This window comes from Manacus vitellinus, unplaced genomic scaffold, assembly GCF_001715985.3.
Source record: "Manacus vitellinus isolate BGI_N305 unplaced genomic scaffold, ASM171598v3 scaffold_24_pilon, whole genome shotgun sequence".
NCBI lineage: Eukaryota > Metazoa > Chordata > Aves > Passeriformes > Pipridae > Manacus > Manacus vitellinus.
Window position 1 is genome coordinate 8,219,946 of NW_021939798.1, and position 19,480 is coordinate 8,239,425.

At 40.7% G+C, this 19,480-nt stretch overlaps 1 protein-coding gene across 1 annotated transcript in view; it reads left to right on the forward strand.

Moving 5' to 3' along the window:
* ANKFN1 (ankyrin repeat and fibronectin type III domain containing 1) overlaps nt 1-19,480 on the forward strand; it is a 50,742-nt gene that overhangs the window by 516 nt on the left and 30,746 nt on the right. Inside the window, exons 2-5 of the mRNA XM_029960086.1 lie at nt 14-41; nt 1,434-1,547; nt 15,107-15,204; nt 16,398-16,488. Of these exons, the coding sequence (XP_029815946.1) occupies nt 14-41; nt 1,434-1,547; nt 15,107-15,204; nt 16,398-16,488 (331 nt within the window). The remainder of the gene's footprint in view (nt 1-13; nt 42-1,433; nt 1,548-15,106; nt 15,205-16,397; nt 16,489-19,480) is intronic.

Here is a 19,480-nt window from a genome sequence, read left to right on the forward strand (position 1 = left end):
GACCCCCCCAAAGGTGCTCTCACCAACTGACCCTTCCAAAGGTGCTCTCACTGACTGACCCTCACAGCGCTGAGAATGTCAGGGAGGGAAAACCGAGGCCTTTCCAAGGGTGGGAAGGGAACTGATGTTAGAACAATAAAGGACCAAATATCTGAAGGCAACAAGCACTTATCTCCTCAAGAATGGGCTGCATAAACTGATGAGACCTCCAAACTCCTGGTTTGGGGTGTAATGATTCTGTCCTTCTTACTTCACATTTACTCCTGGATCTCATTTAACATGTTCAGAGTTTAAAACCAGATGACTATAAAAGGACACATGAATAGGCACGAAGAGGGATGGGGATGTTGCCTTTTTCTCAGCTGTAATTTGATTATTTTTCACAAAAACTTTTTCTGTTTTGGAACAGAATTGTTCTAAGCATTTGGTCAAACAAGAAATTTCATTTTGCATATAAATATTGCAAAAATTTAATCTTCATTTTGGTAACCACTTGGTATCCATTTCATCAGCACAGTTACAAACCAAGTCACTTTAAACAGTCGTACAAGTGAGTGTGTACCCCAAGTAAATGGAAATTTGGGCCCATGGGAAGGAGTAAACAGGACTGAATTGTTTCACATGCAGATCTTTTAGCTGTATCCTATTTGATGAAATACAATCATTGCCATTAACATTTTTACAACCATCTTTATATAAATGTACTTACAAATAATTTCCCCAAATTTATTGTATTCTAAGGTTACTTCCTCGAGACAGATGTAGTGCTCCCTCTATTAGATACTAAATACAGGAAATGCAGCAGTAGTGAAAGGTAATATACTGATTTTTTAAATCAATCCCAGCAGTAAGTCATGACATTATGTGTTTGATTTCTGAATTGAGTCTGATTGATATTCTGTGAATTAAGCTTTTTTTTTTCTTTTTTTAAATCAAAATGTTAGGCCTCAATTGACAACAGTATTTTGGAACTATTACACAGAAACACTTGTGGAATTTGCAATTTTTGAATCACAATAATGTAAAAATGTTTTCTGCTATTTGACAAATTTGAATTTGCTAGTGAAACCATAAAGGTTTAATTAGCTCTTTGTGGTTTTGTCCTTTCTCTCTCCTCCTATCCACCCCAAGAGATTTATAGGGGCTTTTCATTGACATAATTAGCATGAATCTGTTTTATTGGGTTACATATATGCAGGAAGATATTTTTAACTGAAAGGAGCCAAAAAAACCATGATAGAAACAAATGGTGTCTGCAGGATATTGTTAGCAGGGGCACTAATTAAAATGCTCAAAAGGCAGAGAACACAAACACCTACAACCCGAAGCTCCCAATTGCAGGGTGATTTTCAGTGGGTTCTTTGAAGACCCAGAAACATTGTTTGAATAGGATTTGTTGTGCTGAGGAGCTGATGTTTTCTCTTCTCTCCCAGGAGCCCCTGAGGCGCCAACCAATGTCTGTCTCATGGTAACAAGCAGTACATCACTCACTGTCACCTTCCAAGAACCTCTGAGTGTCAACTCAGCTGTGGTGACCAAGTATAAAGGTACTGGATTTAGACATCTTTCATTTGCCTTAACAATGTACAAAAATTGGAGGGTTAAGTATTTATCTACAAGGGATTATATTACAATGCAAGTAATGCTTGAATTTATTTTCCCAGTAAATAGCCATAGAAGTGGAATTTTCTTACAAGATTCCCCAAAGACAAGATTTTTTATTAAGAAAAAAAAAAAAAAGAGGAAAATAAATTAACCAAAAGCTTTCTCCAGGAGTGCTTTGAAGGAGTTTGCTTGACTCACTGTGGTTAGGACATCAGCTCAATGACTGGGTTGAGATGAGCAGTTACAAAACACAAACTAACTTTTGGTGCCTGTGGGCTCCTGAAACCATGTGTATCCTTGCAAAAGCCAAACCCACACCACCATTCCTTAAAGGAATGCCTCTGGAAGCTGAAACTTTTGGCAGAGGCTTCATACAGCCCAGCTAATTAGCTATTCCAGGGCTGCCACATCATTCTTGGAAGAGCAATACATTTGGGGTGGCACCAGTTAGTTGCAAAGTGGAATGAATAAGAAAATGCTTCCATCTGAATAGCCCTGTTGAATAGAAATGGTTTTAAAACAGAATTTCTGTTCCACAGGAAATTCCAACATTAAGGAAAAAAAAAAAAGTCTCATTGAAGATTAGAATAAAAATGAGAAATTTTAAAATTTCCTGTTTAAAGGAACTTCCAGGTTTTCTCAAATGTTTGGAACAGTGAGTTCTTCAGTGCTAAGCAAAGTAACCCACAGCCTCCATCTTCCAAGTGGGAGCCCAAGTCAAGGGGTTGAGGATCTGAGGCCTTCATTGCCCTGCCCAGGGGGGTCAGGAATGAGGCCCCTGAAATTCCTCTTAGTTATTCCCCCCCCCAGTTTCTCTCTTAATGCTTCCTGTTGTGTTTGTTTCCTCATATTTATCATGAAAAACTCATTTCAGAGGTACTTGAACCTCAGATTTCCACAGCCACAGCAAGAACCCTGCTTGGTTGTGTGGTGGGTGTGGTGGGGGAGTCTGTTCTGTGTTTCCATGGGGGGATGTCCCAGGGATTGTTTCAGCAGGAGAGATTCAGAAAGACCCAGAGCATCGAGGTCCAAAAGCTCCTGGAGCTCTTCCAAAGGTGGGACGTGCCAGTGCCCAGGCTCCACTGGCATCAAGCACAAAGCACCCAAAGGACTTATCCTGGAAAAGGCATATTCTCTTTCTTTCCTCCTCCTCTTTCTGGTCAGCAATTCCAGTCATCCCTGCCTATGCCCAGCAAAATAATTTTCTACATTCTATGAAACAAACCCAACCACCCAGACACCACTGAAGCCATCAAAGTGATTCTATTCTCCAGTAGAAGGTAAATTACTGTATTACACCTAGTCAGCTGGGCAATGCTGCAGGAAGTGTGATTTTCAAAAACATCAAAGCCCTTTAAAAGCCTAAATCTAATTTTCAGCAATGGCTTGGGTTGCCAGGAAACTAAATTTCATTTAAGGGCTTCCTACTGCCTGATTTACTTGTGAAAACAATACTTGGGCTCCTGAAACACCAAAGTTCTCTTGAAAATATCAGTCTGCTTTTTGTAATACATGTATTGTAAACAACCTTGAAATACTGCCCACCCTCCATTTATAGTGATTGTTGATATTTTCACAGGAAAGCAAATTTCCAAAAATTTGCTAATTTTTAAAAATAACTGTCTAAGGGCTGTAGTATTTTTCTCTTGGTTATTCATTTGAGTTGAGTCTGGTTTGTACCATGTCAGTGTTGACCTCTTTTTGGTCAGCACCACATTCAGAGAAATTTAATCCAACTTGACCTAACTTTCTAATCAGACCAGGTAGCACTGCCCTGTATTTTGAATTACCCTCACTGGTGATCATTTTATGCTTTATCAGGTTGACAGTTAGTCTTGCCAGAATGTTCTTTTTAAATCCATTATCCCGGGAGACTCACATATTTATGGTTAGATAAAAAGGAAAGATCATTAATAGCTCCTTTTGGTGACTTTCGGGAATTAATTAAGCACTGGTTGTGGAATTGTTTATTACATTATGGAGTGAGATTCTTTGTGCTTAGTTTGAGGGGTCATAAAATGAACCTTTCAAATGATCATTTGCAAGAATGATTAGAACCAGCTAGCAATTACTAGCCCTGAAAGGAGAGCTTGATAACATTGTGTGAGGATCTTTTTAGTCAGATATATAAACCTCCTGTCCAGAAAACCATCGAAGCATTTTGCTAATTCAGGGTAAAAAAAAAAAAAAAGGCTTTTAAGGGTTTTTTCCTCTCAATACTTTACCATTTCTTTTTCTAAGCAAATTAAGATTCAGGAGCATTTGCAGCAGCGTTTAGGGAATACCTGCTCATTAACAGAAGCTAATAATGTTCTTTTCTCTGGACCTGAACTATAGGGGATAAAAACTGACATCAATTCTGTTCAGTTTAGTTTAGTTCCCTGAAAACAGTGAGAAACTACCAATTCCATTTTTTTTCTGTGTCATCTTTTTTTTTTTTTTTTTTAATATTTTTTTTCCAAAGCTGTATTTGCCCAAATGTCATTTAGAAACTGGGCTTGGAACGTTATCTAACTGTCTGCTGTTTTCCTGTGTGTGATCTTTTCCCTTGTTAGCTGTATAACTTACAAATAATAATACAGGAGAATAATACTTTGCACTCACTCTCTAACCACTAAAACCATCTCACTTCATTAGGAGATTTAATTTTAACCACACACGGTGAATGGGTATTGACTTTGGTGTCCCAGCTGGATGGCAGCTCAGTGACTGCATTCTGCTCAGCCATTGCTTTAAGGAGCCAGAATATTCTTTACTTCCTCTCCTGGATTGTTGTTTAATGTTGCAGGCACCATCCTAATGGCTCCCTTCAGCTTCCCTCAGGAGAAAGCTCCAGCGTGGTGGTGGCTGATGTGAAATGATTCCTAAGTATATTGTAACTCAGTAAAGTGTTTTGAGGCTGGAAGCAGACAGGCCCGACATAAATCAATAATAACAGTAATAATCTGCTCCATGCTGGAGAAAGACTCAAAGCCAGGGACACCTCAGCCTAGCCAGTTTTAGAGAGGATGTGAAGCATCACTGTAACACTGAGAAGAAAAACCCCTGCCCTTGGCTAATGGTGCCCTGGAGCCAAACTTCACATCCCATCCTGGAGGTACTTACGGCCAGCTTTGGTTTTACATCTTTGAAAACACAATCAAAACGTCCCAGGCCAACATAGCAAAGAACTTTGCCACAGTTTGAAGCTTTCTGTGAGCTTTCTGTTTACATCATCATATGGTTACTGCAGGAGCTGTTGTTATCCCAGAGCTACACCACTGGAACCAGCTCCACGAAAAAACAATCCCACAGCAACATAATCCAGACAGACATCACTCTGCTCCTGGGAACAGTCCCACTCCAGCCCAGTGGCAAGTGCTTGTAGGGCTTTTAAGAACTCTTGTCTTTCACTAATCAGCCTTTCTAGGGTTCACATGTTCCACACAAAGCAGCACCTCTTTTTAGAGAGCAAAATTATAAATAATTTTAAGCAATTTTGTTGCACTTATTTTCTGTGCATTTTAAACAAGGTTATTATTTTGCTTTTGTGGTGAATAAGCACAGATAAACCTCCCCTTATTGCATAAATTTTTTTCATCCACTTCCCATCAGAAGTAGTCATAATAATGCTGTGATCCCAAAGTATAAGATAAGGGAGAAAAAGGACAGAGTGCTGATCATTACCTACTGGAAAGGATCACTATGAAATGGAAAAATCTCTGTTTATATTTTATTTACAATTTTTAAACAAACATCTATATTCCCCTTTGGAGAAAAAAATGAAACAGCTTGTATAACCCAAGTTGAGCTAATTTATTTAAGAGCCTGGAACTATTTATGTTTGAAGAGAGAGGAAGAGACACATGTTTGATGTAGCAAACAGAGCTAATCTTCTCTCTGTTTGGATGTAGCTGCGGACTTGGATGCCAAGGTTTTTTCCAGATAATGATGCTAAGCTGTCTAGGCCAATTTAGCCCATGTTACCTTTTTGTTTAGTTTGGTATTTTAGCAGAATATTTCATGTTTGTCAAGACTGCCCAGCTTCCCTCTAGGATTGCTTTTGGATGGAGAGAAGATTTTTTATTTTCAGTCAGTGTAGCTCCTAGAAAAAAAAATGACACTGGCTTAGGTCAGGAAAGAAGGAGTTATGTCTTGCTTAAATTTTGAGAAAAGGTCATTCTCTGCCTTCATTCTTCCAGGGCAATTTGTGGTTCACTTCAGATATGTTTTTTGCAGGAGAATAATTTAGATTGTCTTTAAATTACTAGTTTAGTCCTGGCTAGATGTGCAGTAGCCAAAGGATGTTGCTCTCACGTGGATGCATGAAATGGGTTGGTTATAGTGCAGAACAGGCTGGTGTAATTCGGTGTTGTCAGTGGAATTCTCAGCTAAAGGAGCTGCCTTTGCACTCAGGATCAGCACCTGGGACCAGGGGTGAGGGAGCCTGACCAGGCTGGGCCTGTTTGAGATCTGCTCTGTAGCTCAAAACAAACCTGTATGTGAGATTCTCAGTTGACTTCTCACCCTGTAAATGGAAAATTTCCATTGAAAATTTCACTGTGAAAAACCTCAAAGATTTTACAAAACCTATCTACAAATTTTGTGTGATTCTGCATGTTTTGTTCTCAGGGGTAATCCTTTCCCAACCAAATAATCTCATCATTTTCCATGGGCTTCTGCTTGTCCCCATGAGCACCTAGAAACAGCACATACCACGTGTTTTGTAATTATGCATTTGATTTATCCATCAAAAGCTGACATTTTGTGTTTGGAAAACATGGTGGGGTTTTTTCTGTGTCTCTCTGAGTAGATGCTGTGTCACTGCCTGATCCTGTTCCAGTCTGTGGTGGAACTGAGCATCATTCTGCACTCAACTTAGTCTTCAAACCCTTCTCACTTATTATTCAAAGTTTCTTTGTATATTTTGAAACTCATTCTTTCTTTCCTCAAAACAGTTCTTGCTCCATAAAAAGAGAAGAGAATACATTTCTTTGTAAGACATTCGAATTTATCCTGCTGAATAGGTGTGGTCTGATATTTTTTACAGTAGTTCATTTATGGCATTTTATTAGGTCTCCTGGGCACTTTATTTGCACGTTACATTTTGGTAGCTAACAGGACTGTGCAATTTGACTTCTATTTTTATGCCTAGCAAGTACAGAAATGTATAAAAGTTAAAACAAACCTTTCTATTTCTAGCTCCTCTCAATGTCTGTAGTATGTGCTGGACTTAACATAAAACTTAAAAACTTCTATTTCTTAAGTTTGCAACATATTTAAAATCACCTTTGGACACAGATCACATATTAAATGACGGTGTAATTAACTAATGTACTTAATCAGACACTGGTTACTCGGTTGAATCATTCTTTCATCCTGCTTTGTGTTTTATAAGGATTTTGAACAGCAGCTCAGGATAAATGACCCTGAGAAAACCCAGACATACAGGCTCTGCTTTTGTCTGCCTTGGTGTCTAAGGAAAAAGGCTCATAACCTAATGTTTTTGAATTTTAGACATTGCTTTGCCTTTTACATTTGCTTTGACTTACCAAAATTAATAAGTATTTTTTAAAATTGTTTGCACGTGGCTGAGTGTTACAGCTCCCAGTCCATAGGTACAGCACAGGAGAGGGGAATTCCTTATGGTCCCTGGCAGGACTGGGACTCAAGACCTTCAGCTTCTGTCTTGAAGGAGGTTCCTGATTTAGCAGGTCTTTTGATTCATGGATTTGGGAATGTTTCCTCACTGAAGACTTAAACAAAACCAGAATCTCTTCAAAGGGTTTGAGGCAGTTTCCCTACTCACTGCTTTGTCATAAGTCTTCTCTGGTCCATCATGGACTTTTCTGGACCATTTCTAAGCATAAAATGTTTAAATCTTAGTCAGCTTGCCTCCACAACCTGATACTGTTCTGGTAATTAGATCTGACCCACAGAACTGATACATGAATGTAAATTTGGAATCAGGCCTTTGGATCTGCTTCAAGCTCTTACCTTGTGTATTGAGCATAAATTGCAGGGTTTCTTGCTTCCCTGCACGAGTGCCCAGTGAGTTCCTGCATGAGCACCCAATCAGCCCCTGCATGAGCACCCATTTAACTGGCTAATGAACACCCAGCTGGTTCACACACGAGCTCCCTCTCAGCTCATGTCTGAGCACACGATGAGTTCACGCCTGAGCACCCACTTGGCTCACTCCTGAGCTCTGGGCATATATGGCAGCTTCCAGTAGGCAGGGGCCACAGGGCTGGGAGGAGGTCAGGAGGTTCCAGGTGCTGGTCACGACTGGCCTGGCTACATCTAAATGTGATGGAAAACTCCATCACTGAGTGCAATCCCAATGTGGAGACAAGGGAGGCTGACGGCAGAAAAGGAGGAGGAAAGGTGTTTGGCTTCAGTTTAGCCTGGGGAAGGTGGTGGAAAGGTGTTCACTTGAATGTCTGTTTAATTATGTTTTCTTTCTTCTCACTCTGAATGAGTGATTAGAAGTTTGTGTTAATTGGTACTAAATTAAATTAAGTAAAATATCCCCAAATCATGACTGTTTTGCCTGCAACGACTGGCTGCATTACTAGGGAAAGGTGAAAGCTCTTTAAGTTACTGCAGGGATTAGTTTATAAAGAAATAAAAGCCTTAAATATGATTAATTAACATCCATGCAGCAAAGTCCCTCTTTCTATCACAGGAGAACTAGAGGAAAAGGAGTGGAATCCCATTACACAGATTACTTGAATTAGTGTCTGTGTTTCCTTCCTCTGCTCCCCGTGCTGTGCACTGCTCTGCTTTGCCTCCTGCATTGTGATCGATTACTTTTTTTGTTTGCATTTTCCCAACTGCTCACTATTAATTAGATTTTAATGTTATGTTTTGGGAAGAAGCTGGGCCTAACCCACGTGAGCCTCTCACAAACAAGTAGCCCTCAGGTCCATAAACTTCCCCACTGGCTTTGGCTGCCCAGATTACGGGAGTCAAATGCACCCACTGGGAGGGGAAATTTGCAGAATCCAAGCCAAGCTTTTCTAGGATGTGAAGCCTTTGCATAAGAACCTCATTTATTCTCCAATCCCTCTTCTAAAACATATTTTCTCCCACTTTCCTCTCCACAGCCAGAGTGGGATATGTTTGTCATTGCAGGGCTGAGAAACAAATCTTGGCTGTTATGATAATCCATTGTAGCTTTTTAACCACTGGCCCACATTGGAAGGCAATGTGCACCCACATGGCACATTTTCTTAGTTATTTATAAAATGCTAGGAAGAAATGTCATTTTCACTAGCAGAGAGGAAAAAAAAGTTCCTTCTTTTTGTACTGGAATAGCTGACCTTATTGCAAACAGATAAAGAATTGCTAGGATTTAGAAAACACTGATCAAATACTTGAGAAAAAAAGGTCAATAATTCTTTTTAATTTTCTCTTGGTGAGAATTTTATTAAAAAGCAATAAAAATAGTATCTTATAAATCATTTATATAATGTAGATTTGCTCTAAGATGAACCAGTGAAACTGTGATCAAGCAAAGATGTGTCTTTGGCACCCAGCCTGCTGTCAGAATGGTTCCCATAAACGTCAAGACATAAAATAGAGTGTTCTGGCCCAGGTCAAAGGAACATCCAGAAACAGGGCCACAAGAAAGGTTATTTAACATCAGGGGTTATTATTAGCGGGCGTAAAACCTAAAGGAGCCCACAGCTGTTGGGAAGAAGATTTACTGCAAATAAAGTATTTGATTATTAAAAAAAAAAATAATAAAATCTCTGAAACAAGTCTCGTGAAGATTTATAGCCATGGAAGTTTCAAATGAAGATGTGCTCTCTAGGAATAGTCTAGGAATGCTTTTCTTGGTGCTCTGCCTGGCACTGCTCTGACTGTTGTTCTGATGAGAGGCCCTTAAACCCGCCCGTAGCTCTTTCCCTCTACACCCCAGCAGTGCTTTGTTTACCTCAGGTGGGCACAGACCTGTTTGTTTGCATCTTTTTTCACTCCTCTTCAACCTTACTGATGCTTCTACTGACCCAGTACAAAGAGCCTCGAATAAGTGTACAGGAATAACTGAAATAATAGATAAAATCCAAAATAATGAACACTAGTATTGAAAGCAGTTAGACGCTCAGGTTTTAATTTAAATGGTACCTAGAAATCCGAGTCCCAGGCCATGACTACTCTCTTTTAACTTCTGTGTTTGCACAAACTCCTCAGTGCCAAACATTTGTTTTTTCCTAATGGAAGCATTGTGCTGGGATCCCTGTCACTACTACCTGATATGACTTGTCTTTCTCTTGTCATTCTTTGGAGGATTTCCAAACATGAGAGAGGCATGAACAGAGCCTGAACTCAAGTCTGAAAAAACTGGACTCCTTTCTGAAATCAGGCTGGAAAGAACACTTGAAGGCACCAGGGAGGAGCTGACCAAATACTGCAGTGTTCTCCATCTGAGCTGCTGATACTCTACACCACCAAGTTCTGCTCTTCACTGGTGTTCAATTCTCTTCACTTGGTCTATACTTCTAAATATTTGTTTAGGTTCCTTCACTCTGATTTTATTCACAGAAATGCCAGTGTTTAATGTCCTTAAATCCAGATGCTAAGACATCATGGGTGTAAACTTTTAAAATTATTTCTTAAAGATCAGCAGGCAGAAAAAGTTGGTGTGAAGTAGTTTCTGGTGGTACCTTCTTTCAGTTTTACATTTCAAAGGCAGCTAATAAACAACAGGATTATGCTTGGAGGCCCTTGGAAACACAAGCCAAGATCACCTTATCCTTCAGCCCAGGTCCTGGGTATGGGGAGGAGAGGAAGGAGCCAGAATTTTTGCTACTTTAGCCTCTGTTAAAAGCCACAGTGGCATAATTCTTTGCTCAAGTCAGAATGCAAGAACAAAATCCAGAATCCCAGCTCCATACACTGTTCTGTACACCCCCAACAAGCAGCAACAGAGCTCGTGTCCCCTGGTCTAATTAATCTACTCAGCAATTCAATGAGTGATTAAAGTGCAAGCAAAAACAAACATCAAGAGAAGTGACAAATTCTACTCTGGCTCGGGCTATTTACTTGACTCAGGAGAAGGTGCTTTCCTGAATAAATCTACAATAGGGTCAGGAGGTGTTTTGTGCCTTCCCTTTGCCTTTTGTCTGCCCCTCCATCCCTCTGTTAAGCTGTTTATGATGTGCTCAGCACAGCAGAAAGGTAGTGAGTGGGAAAGAAACAGGTGAAAATAAACTTCTCCCTTTATTTTAAAGAGCTAGAATTGAGTATTAAAAAAAAAAAAAAAGAAAAAAAAAAAAACTTGGCCACAAGTAAGTTACATAACTTAAGCCAGTCTAAAATTATGTGCCAGCAATTTACATGAGTTTTATGTAACTGTTTATACTGCTGTTTATTTAAAAATTACTACTTATCTTGGCGACCGCAGCAACACATCGTGCATTCGCTAGCTCTGGAATACAGGGCACCTTCATTAAAACACATAGTCACCAATATATTAAACACACAAAAAACCCCTGCTCTGACATAACATGAAGTGTCAGATGGAAAGCCGCAACAGCAAAGACATTCAGCGTTCACAACAAAGCAGCCCTTTGGGGTGTTCAGAACAGGACTGGAACATGCTCCATCCTTAATTCACCCAACAGCTTTCAGGGCCTTTACAGCACAGTCGGTGCAGTCTACAAGACCAGCTCCTGTTCCTGGGCTCTTATAAAGGACCCTCTTCATCCTCGGGTTTCTATACTCCAGCGTGTTTATATTCAGCATTTACGTGCTGAGGTGAGGCAGCCTTTTGTTCTCTCTTAAAGTCCCAAGTACTTCAGCGTGACACAAATGGTTGGTAATTTCTGTTTACTGCCAGAGCTGTCTCCCAGCACTCCCACAAAGAGGGCAAAGAAGCAGCTAAATCTTCCTGATGGGTTGCTGTGCTCAAATTACCTAATTTTTAGATGCAGGTTAATCACATTTATGTGTAGCTGTGTATTGGTACCAGGAAGATCTGTACAGAGCCAGAGTGGGAGCAGGGGCAACACTGGCCTAAAAAGTGTAACAGAGCTCATGGGATTTTGCCCCTTGTTTTGGGGCCTACAAGATGCTCTACCTCTCCTTCCTTATCTAGGAAATAGGAACACTGGTATCCACATCCTTCTAAGAGGTTTATAACCCAGTGAACGAGTACAGTAGAATATTATGTATTATTTTTAGGTGACCATTATGGTAGAAAGCTGAAATCTGTCAATGTATAGCAGGAGACATAAACTTAAGTGATAAATTACTTCAGTTGATTTGCATTTCTTTAAAGCTAAAGCATGTCATCTTCTTCTCACTTGAATCATTAAAAATCACAGGGGAGAAAAAAGTTTGTTAAAATCAAAAGTAAGCAAAAAAATTCCAGAATTTGTTATGAGTTTCTTTACAACAGATATACTTTGAAACGAGGGGAAAAAGAAGGCACTATTCCAACACAGCTGTTGAAAAAATATTTATTTTTCAGTTATGGAAATTTTTATTGAAACTGGGGGACGGGTTTTTTTCCAAAAGTGAGGTTTTTAAATAAATATATTTAAAAATTAAGTTTTGAGTAACTTTGGATACACCATCTTGTTGGGTAAATATCCTTTAAAAGGGGGGGGTGGTTCTCAGTCATAATGATAACTATAACCTGATCCACAGGCTAATATCCTACGTTTTCAACTCCATGGGGCTCAGCCACCACAGGGCAAGCTAAAATAAAGTGAGTGCAAAATGCTGGCAATCCTGGCTGTGTAATGAGAAGCACAGCTGGGCAGCCAGGGAAGGCTGGGCTGGGTGAGGGGGTCGGGGGGCACCCACAGGGGTGGCACCTCAGCACCTGGCACAGGACAAGCAGGGAGTAGTTTTCCTTCAAGGGACCGGGAGATCGGTGTCACCCAGCAAGGGGAGGAGGGCCCTGCACGTGGGGGTTCACCAACAACAGGAGCTGGGGCAGCAGTTTGGCCTAGAACATGAGAGCAGGGCTGGGATTTACTGTCACAAAACCCATTCTCTGCTGTTCCTGAGAGGGCTTTAAAGGCCGAGTCTGCCTGTTCTCCCCTTGGAAACTCAGCTTCTCTCTCTGAACTCAGTAACCCTTGATTATTTCTGAGAACAAGCTGCCATGCTGGTAGTCCCAGCACCAGTATCCTGGTGTTCCTGCTGGTCACATGCCTGCAATCCTGTGATATAACTTAGTGAAAATAACTTATCCTAGATAAGTTAACTCCTCTTCAGGCAGCGTGTCAGGATTTCAAACATTGGAGCCCTCTGTTAAATGCCTAATACAAGAGGAAGGGTTGAGAAGGAGACCCACATCAAGAACAGGGCTGCAATGCTTATCTGTGAAAGCCACCCAAATTTAAATATGCCTCTTGAACTAGCAGCTTATGTTTGGGAAGTCTCCAGTCCAGAGAACAGTTAAAAATTTGGGAAGCTCAGAAGAGGCTTAAAGCCACTTCTTCCACCCTTGGCTTTTGTGTTGTGCTGCCTGAAATGTGACCCTCCCACTGCCCCTCACATGGAGTGGGACACTCAGGTGTGCCTGGAGATTCCAGTGCAGGCAGAATTTGCTGGCAGAACCTGTCTCAAGTGACTCTGTCTTGCTCAACGTGAATCTTTGATAAGAAAAATGGTGAGGGAAGTGACTCCAAGCTGTTGACAACATGTTCAGCAGTCTGAACAGGATTTCTCCTTCTGGTTTCTCCTTCTGGAAAACAGAAAACATGTCTAAGTTTGCAGCATGTGTAGAGTGTCTGCAGTGATTTAATGCAAGTGGAGTTAGAAACCTCAAAAATCACGGTTTACAATGGAAACTCTGACAGGCCATCAAGTTCAATGTTACTTATAAGTATTCCTATAATTAGGTTGTCAACAAAACCCTAGAGTATGGTACCATAACAGTCTCTATATTTTCATACTAATGTACAGAGATAGCTGCCATTAAAGGTGGCAGCAATTAGCTATTTAAAACCCATGGAAAACTAAAGAAATACGTAGTGAAAAAAGCTGAAAGACAATAGACAAAATCAATATTCTTTTCATTGCAGCAAACACAAAAATGTTGCAGATCATGCTGGGCATTCACAAACTGCAATCATAGACAAGGAGCTACTAGGGGAGAAGGGGAAAATGAGTTGTGCTATTGATACTTGGCTATTTTGGAAAGAATGTGTTGGCAGTTAAATGTTGTATATGCTGAGCAGAAAATTCTCTGAAGCAGTTTTCTTTTAATATGAAAATACCAGTATGACACTGCCAGAAGATGAAAATTTCCCATGCTGAAATTAGAACACCTATATCCTCTGATCTATTCTAAATTATTGACTCCAGCACTAATGAATATGCAAATAGAGTATCCAAGAACTATTCTGTAAATTTAAAAGGAAAGCTTTGTGTTGAAATCTCTGCTTTAGTGTAAATCCAAGATATTAATGAGCTCTCCCAATTCCCACTGTAGAATAATTCAAAAGATTTAATTCATAATAGTTTTGATAGGTTTTCCTGGAAGTTTGGGTCCAAAGGTACAAGTCACTAAATCCCAGAGGTATCACTCCAGGATCAGCCTTACCTCTAATCATGGCATCTGCCATTAATAAAGAATAATTTAAGAAAAAAGGCTGGTTTTCTACCTGCAGCCATCAGTTCCCCACTTGCATATATTCTTTCTTTCTTCAAATCACCCAGTAATTTCTCATGGTCTGATACTGTTTTATGTGCACATTAATTTTTGCAAGTACTGAGGAAGAGCACAGACAGCAGGACCACTAATTCCACAAGCCCTGAAGCAGGAATATGAGTGACAGGGGCACTTTGGTGAAGGTGCCCATTGCACTTCAGGCTGCAGGGCAGATGGGAGGGATCTGTCAGCCCAGCACCTCTTCATTCCCTCCGACAGTGGACACAGTTAATAGGTCCTTGTGGAGCTGGGTCATTTCAGTGACCACAGGAACATCAGGCCTGGACAGCAGAGCCAGAACCCACTGAAACCAATGCTGAGGCTCCACTGAGGGTCAGGTCTAGGCCAAGGAGGATATTTCTATCCAAATTAGCCAAGGGGAGGTGATGAAAGTTTTGTGGACCTGTGGAGCAAAAAGAATTCTCTGCCCACGCAGATCCAATGCAAACCAGTGCTTTTTGTTGGTTTGGGTGTAAAAACTGCCAAATGGCATTAACAGGTCCAATTCCTCTACCTTCTCTTTTCCACTACTTCTCTTTCTTTAAAAGGAAATTGTTTAAATGAGGGCAAACGTTGGCTGAAGGTAATTTGTATTGCAGTCTATTTCTAAGCATTCTTTCCTGAAAAGCTTTTGAACAATATTTTGCTTTTGTCTCCCATACACAGAGATATAATTTAATTATTGTGTAAAGCTTTCCAAAACATTACTGTTTAACATGACTTTTAGTATCCACACAGACTGGGAAAGTGCTAGGAGAAAAACTAACCTGGGAGTGACTCAAGTACTTTGACATCTTTGCTTGGACTGGTATCTGATTTGATTTTCTCCTGCCATTTGTTTCCTAGTGGAATGGAGCTCTTCAGAAGACTTTTCTCCTTTGGCTGGTGAAATAATTATGGATAATCTTCAGTCTTTGAGGTGCTCCATCACAGGTCTCAGAACAGTAAGTGCCAGAGGACTCTTTAGACCTTGATGACCCCCGTGATACAAAGATGGATAATTTGCATCCCGGCCTGTTGGTAATCACTGCAGTGCCTTTCTTGGAGCAACATGTTCCAGTGATTGAGCACAATATGTCTGGTATCCATAATCCAAAAGTGACAAAGGAATAGACAATTCAGCACGAACCATTCCATGAGTTATCATTCAGAGGGGAGATTGGAAAAGACTGGAGTGAAAGGTGCTGTTTTCTGGATCATGGGATAACCTTAGAGCAGATCAAAAGCTCTTGAGAGATCTAGTCCTGACTCTGATGACCAATACCTAAAATAACAACTCTTTCTCTTCTCCCTTTCAGGGAACACACATATTGGTGGAAATCATTTTAATTTTTGTTATTTATCTTTGTCTATCTGATTTACACCGATCAGAACTGGGTCAGCAATGGAGAAAATTGATGAATATTGATACGGATTCTTAAGCAGAATCATTTCGACCATGTGTCTGAAAGTCTTTCTCCTACATTCAGTGCCATTTGTACAAATGAATTTTGATTCACAAAATACTTGATGAAAACAAAGCCTCTCAAAATACAAGTATTCCCACCAGAAACAGCATCAGAGGGGCCAACCCAGCAGCCACTGAGCTGGAGCCTTTCCACTGAATCCACTGCACACTGAATCAGGCCTACCAAGTCAGAGTAGGGGGAGGTGTGGGTGTGGCCCTTGGGCAATGTCCCAAAATAGAGGCTCTCAAAATGAGAGAATAGAATAGAATAGAATAGAATAGAATAGAATAGAATAGAATAGAATAGAATAGAATAGAAAAAAAACCTTTTTTGACACTTTTTTCTAGCCTTTTATCTGAAGAAATCTGTGATTTGAAGCACACTCTTCCAGGGAGCTGAGCCACAATATGCATTTACTCTCTGTTTCTCATTTCCTAGCAAAAAAACAGAGTAATTGTACTTAAAATGAAGCCAGTCTGCACAGCCACTTCCATAGGTACATGTTAAGATCAGTGCTTACCATGTGCTTGTGTATACTCTCCAAAGTATGTAACATATTTAAATTAAAAGTTAAGCCTCCAGAAGTGCTCTGCACTGGCCTAGATTTATGCATCAAAATAAGTGCACTTATTACAGCCAAGATTTTTGAATGCAGGGATAGTTTTGACTCCAGCTGTTTCCATCTGCAGGGCCGGAGGTATTATGTCCATGTTTCAGCGTACAACATGAGAGGATGGGGACCTCCAAGGAAATCTACTCCTGAATATGCTTCTCCTTCAAGTAGGTTGAGTTTGTCTGCCCTTCCTAGTTTGATTGGTGATGGTGCTTTGTAAGAACTCCTTCCTCTTCAAAGAACAGAAAAAGAAAAATATCCTGGAGTTCATGATGTAATTGTCATGTCCTCTAGGAGTGAAATAAATAAATAAAAACTCCCTCAAAAATGAGCAAAATAATAATATATTTATGTGATATTTATGTCTTAGCTTGTATCCTTCTCCAGTCCTTTGACAGAACATTGTTGTCTAGTCATTAACACTTTAAAAAAATGAGAAATATTTTGACCTTTACTTCTCTTAACAGAGTTCTGATATATGGAATTTCATTTTTCAGTACAGGAATGGATCAAAAACTGAATCTGAGCTGCTGAAAGCAAAATACTTCCATGTATCTCATGTAATTTTGTATTCTGCCTTGTAGCATTACAGATCCCATTCACTGGACCATTCTTACAGCATCCTGTATGTCAAATACTCTAGTGTGGACACACATGTTGACAGGATCTAGACTGTAAGCACTGAAATGTTCCAGAAATGTCCAAAAGCCTTTTTTCCCCTTCCAACCTCTGACAGGTTTTCTCAGACTCCATTAGGACTGTGATTTGTCATTTGTAGTTTTTTAATCTATTATAATCACATTGTATTGTTAGTTGCTTTTGCAGACTTAGTGTTCCCTGCCAAACTGGCTCAGTGGATTACAGCTCCCCTTGTATTGATTAATGCAGTAAAGTGAGACTTTTCCTTTTATTGCATTAACACGAGCATTTATTAGGCTAATGTAGCAATTTAATAACCTTGCATGCTAATGTGAGAAAATACAGCAAGCTGTACCTACTCTCAGTAGTCCTAATGGAGAGGGTTGGATAGACAAGGCTCTGGCAGTACCATTGGCCCATTTTGCTTCAAGTTTGCTCTTGTTTGCTGCAGAATAATACCAGAATTAGGCTAAAGAAATACTCTGCTGGAGAACAAAAATGTGCTGCAATCATGGGACAAGTCTCTATGTGGACAACTGAACAACTCAGTGATGTGCAATTACCTTGATTATAGCCAGGTATAACCACACAGGACTGGCCCCAAAACCCACAGACTTACATCAGCTGGGGGACAGACTCTTTTACAGCAGCTGCAAGTTATCCAGCTAAATATTCCCAAAGAAGGGACACTCCTGCTGCATTTAGGCTGCATTTAGGACTGCAGCTTTGTATGATGTGAATTTTGCATCAGAGAGACAAGATGTTATTTACCACTAGAGTTACTGGAGTAACTTCAGAACTTCTTTACCCATGTGACTGCCTCCACCACTGGTTTTGAAAACCAGCAGATCTGTGCTTGGCAAGAAGGCAGCAATCTGACATTATGCCACTGCTGAATAACAAAATATGGCCCTAAGCTAAAATTAAAATGTGAATACATTCATACTCTGCAGAGTTGTGTGTAACAGCAGCCAGAAGTTTGTGCAGGGGAAATGAAAGCTTCAGGGCCTAATGCTGATCCATCCCAGAGCATCAGAGGTTTGTGACATCCTTGGAGAAGTGTCTGTGTATCAGTGAACACTTGCCACTGTCCTCCTGGTTTTCCCCACACACAGCAGCAGCCTGGAAGGTGGTGGCCAATGTTGTGCAGCTGCTCTATGAAATGATAGCAGATTTCTAGGCTTATTCATTAGCAGGTGAGAGATGGGCAATGAGGGAAATTGGTTTCCATGTCATTTTTAAGGTAGTCAACAATCTGGAGGTTCAAAAAGCACCGGGACAGAGAAATCATAAGAAATCTCAGTTTGGTGACACCAAAGCACTTTGAGCTTGGTGAGTTCCAGTTGGTCCCTCTTGGCTGCTCACAGAAGATCCAAGGACATTATCCCCACACAGAGCAATAAATGCAGCTGGCCCTGGATCTCTGCAATAGCCCCCAACACAGGGGACAGCCCCTCTGCAGCTGTCACACTGCCCACAGGCTATCGGGATACCAAATGTCTTCTCTTTCCAGCCTTTCAGGGGCTTACTCTAGCTGCTACTAAATGTAAATAAATAGGTATTTATATCCCTGGCATAGTGAGCCCATTGGAAGGAATGTTTGACTCCAAACTTGCACTAGAAACTAGATCTGTATATTTAGTGAGTGAGCAAACTGTTGGTGGCTGTGAGTATGCACGTGGCCTCTGTGCCAGCAAGATGGAAGCGTGTCTCCTGTGCAGACAGATCTCTTAATACCCTGATTCACCATTACTTTGGGTCAGGAAATGAGTGCAATACTCTTATCTCTTTACAATCAAAGTATGAAAACAGCCAAGTCTGGAATTAAAAAGCACCTCTCTAACTAACGCACACAATTTTTTCCTCCTATTCGTCATAAGTTCGGTTTTTAAAATCAAGATTGAAACTGTCACTAGCAGCAAAGGAGTGAAAACAAAGTCTGTTGGAGGTGGAGGTTTGTGGGACAGAAACCGCAGCTTTTTGCCTCAGGAGTGCAGTGCTGAGCAGCCCGAGGGCTCCAGGGCAGGAATTGCCAGCGTTCCTTCAGGCCACTGCCGGGAGCAGATCTCCTGAACTGATTTTACATGGAACATGTGTCTCTGGCTACAGAGCAAGCTCTGGGTGTGGGAAGATGTTCATTCCCCACTTTGCAGTTTCCTATAAACTGGAGTCGAGTGTCTGAAGCCTCCCAGTGTCTGAAAAAAGAGGCAGAAGGAGCAGAAGTGTGATCTTAGTGAGGGGCTGAGTGTTGGGACAGGCTGGGAGCAGCTCTGGCTGCAGCAACAGGGCCCATTCATGTACTGAAGAGAAATAGTCATTGTCTAGTCAGGCACTACAGGAGCTTCTCAGAGCTGGTTGGGAGCTCTTTGTTAATAATCATTATGATTAATTACCCAGCTGGCACAAGGCAAAGAAAACTCGGTGTACAAGTAACAACAGCAGAGTCGAAAACAACTCCTCCTGCCTGCAGAGATGTAAAACTCCTCTGAAGCCAAGAAGGACCAGAGGCAAGAAAATATT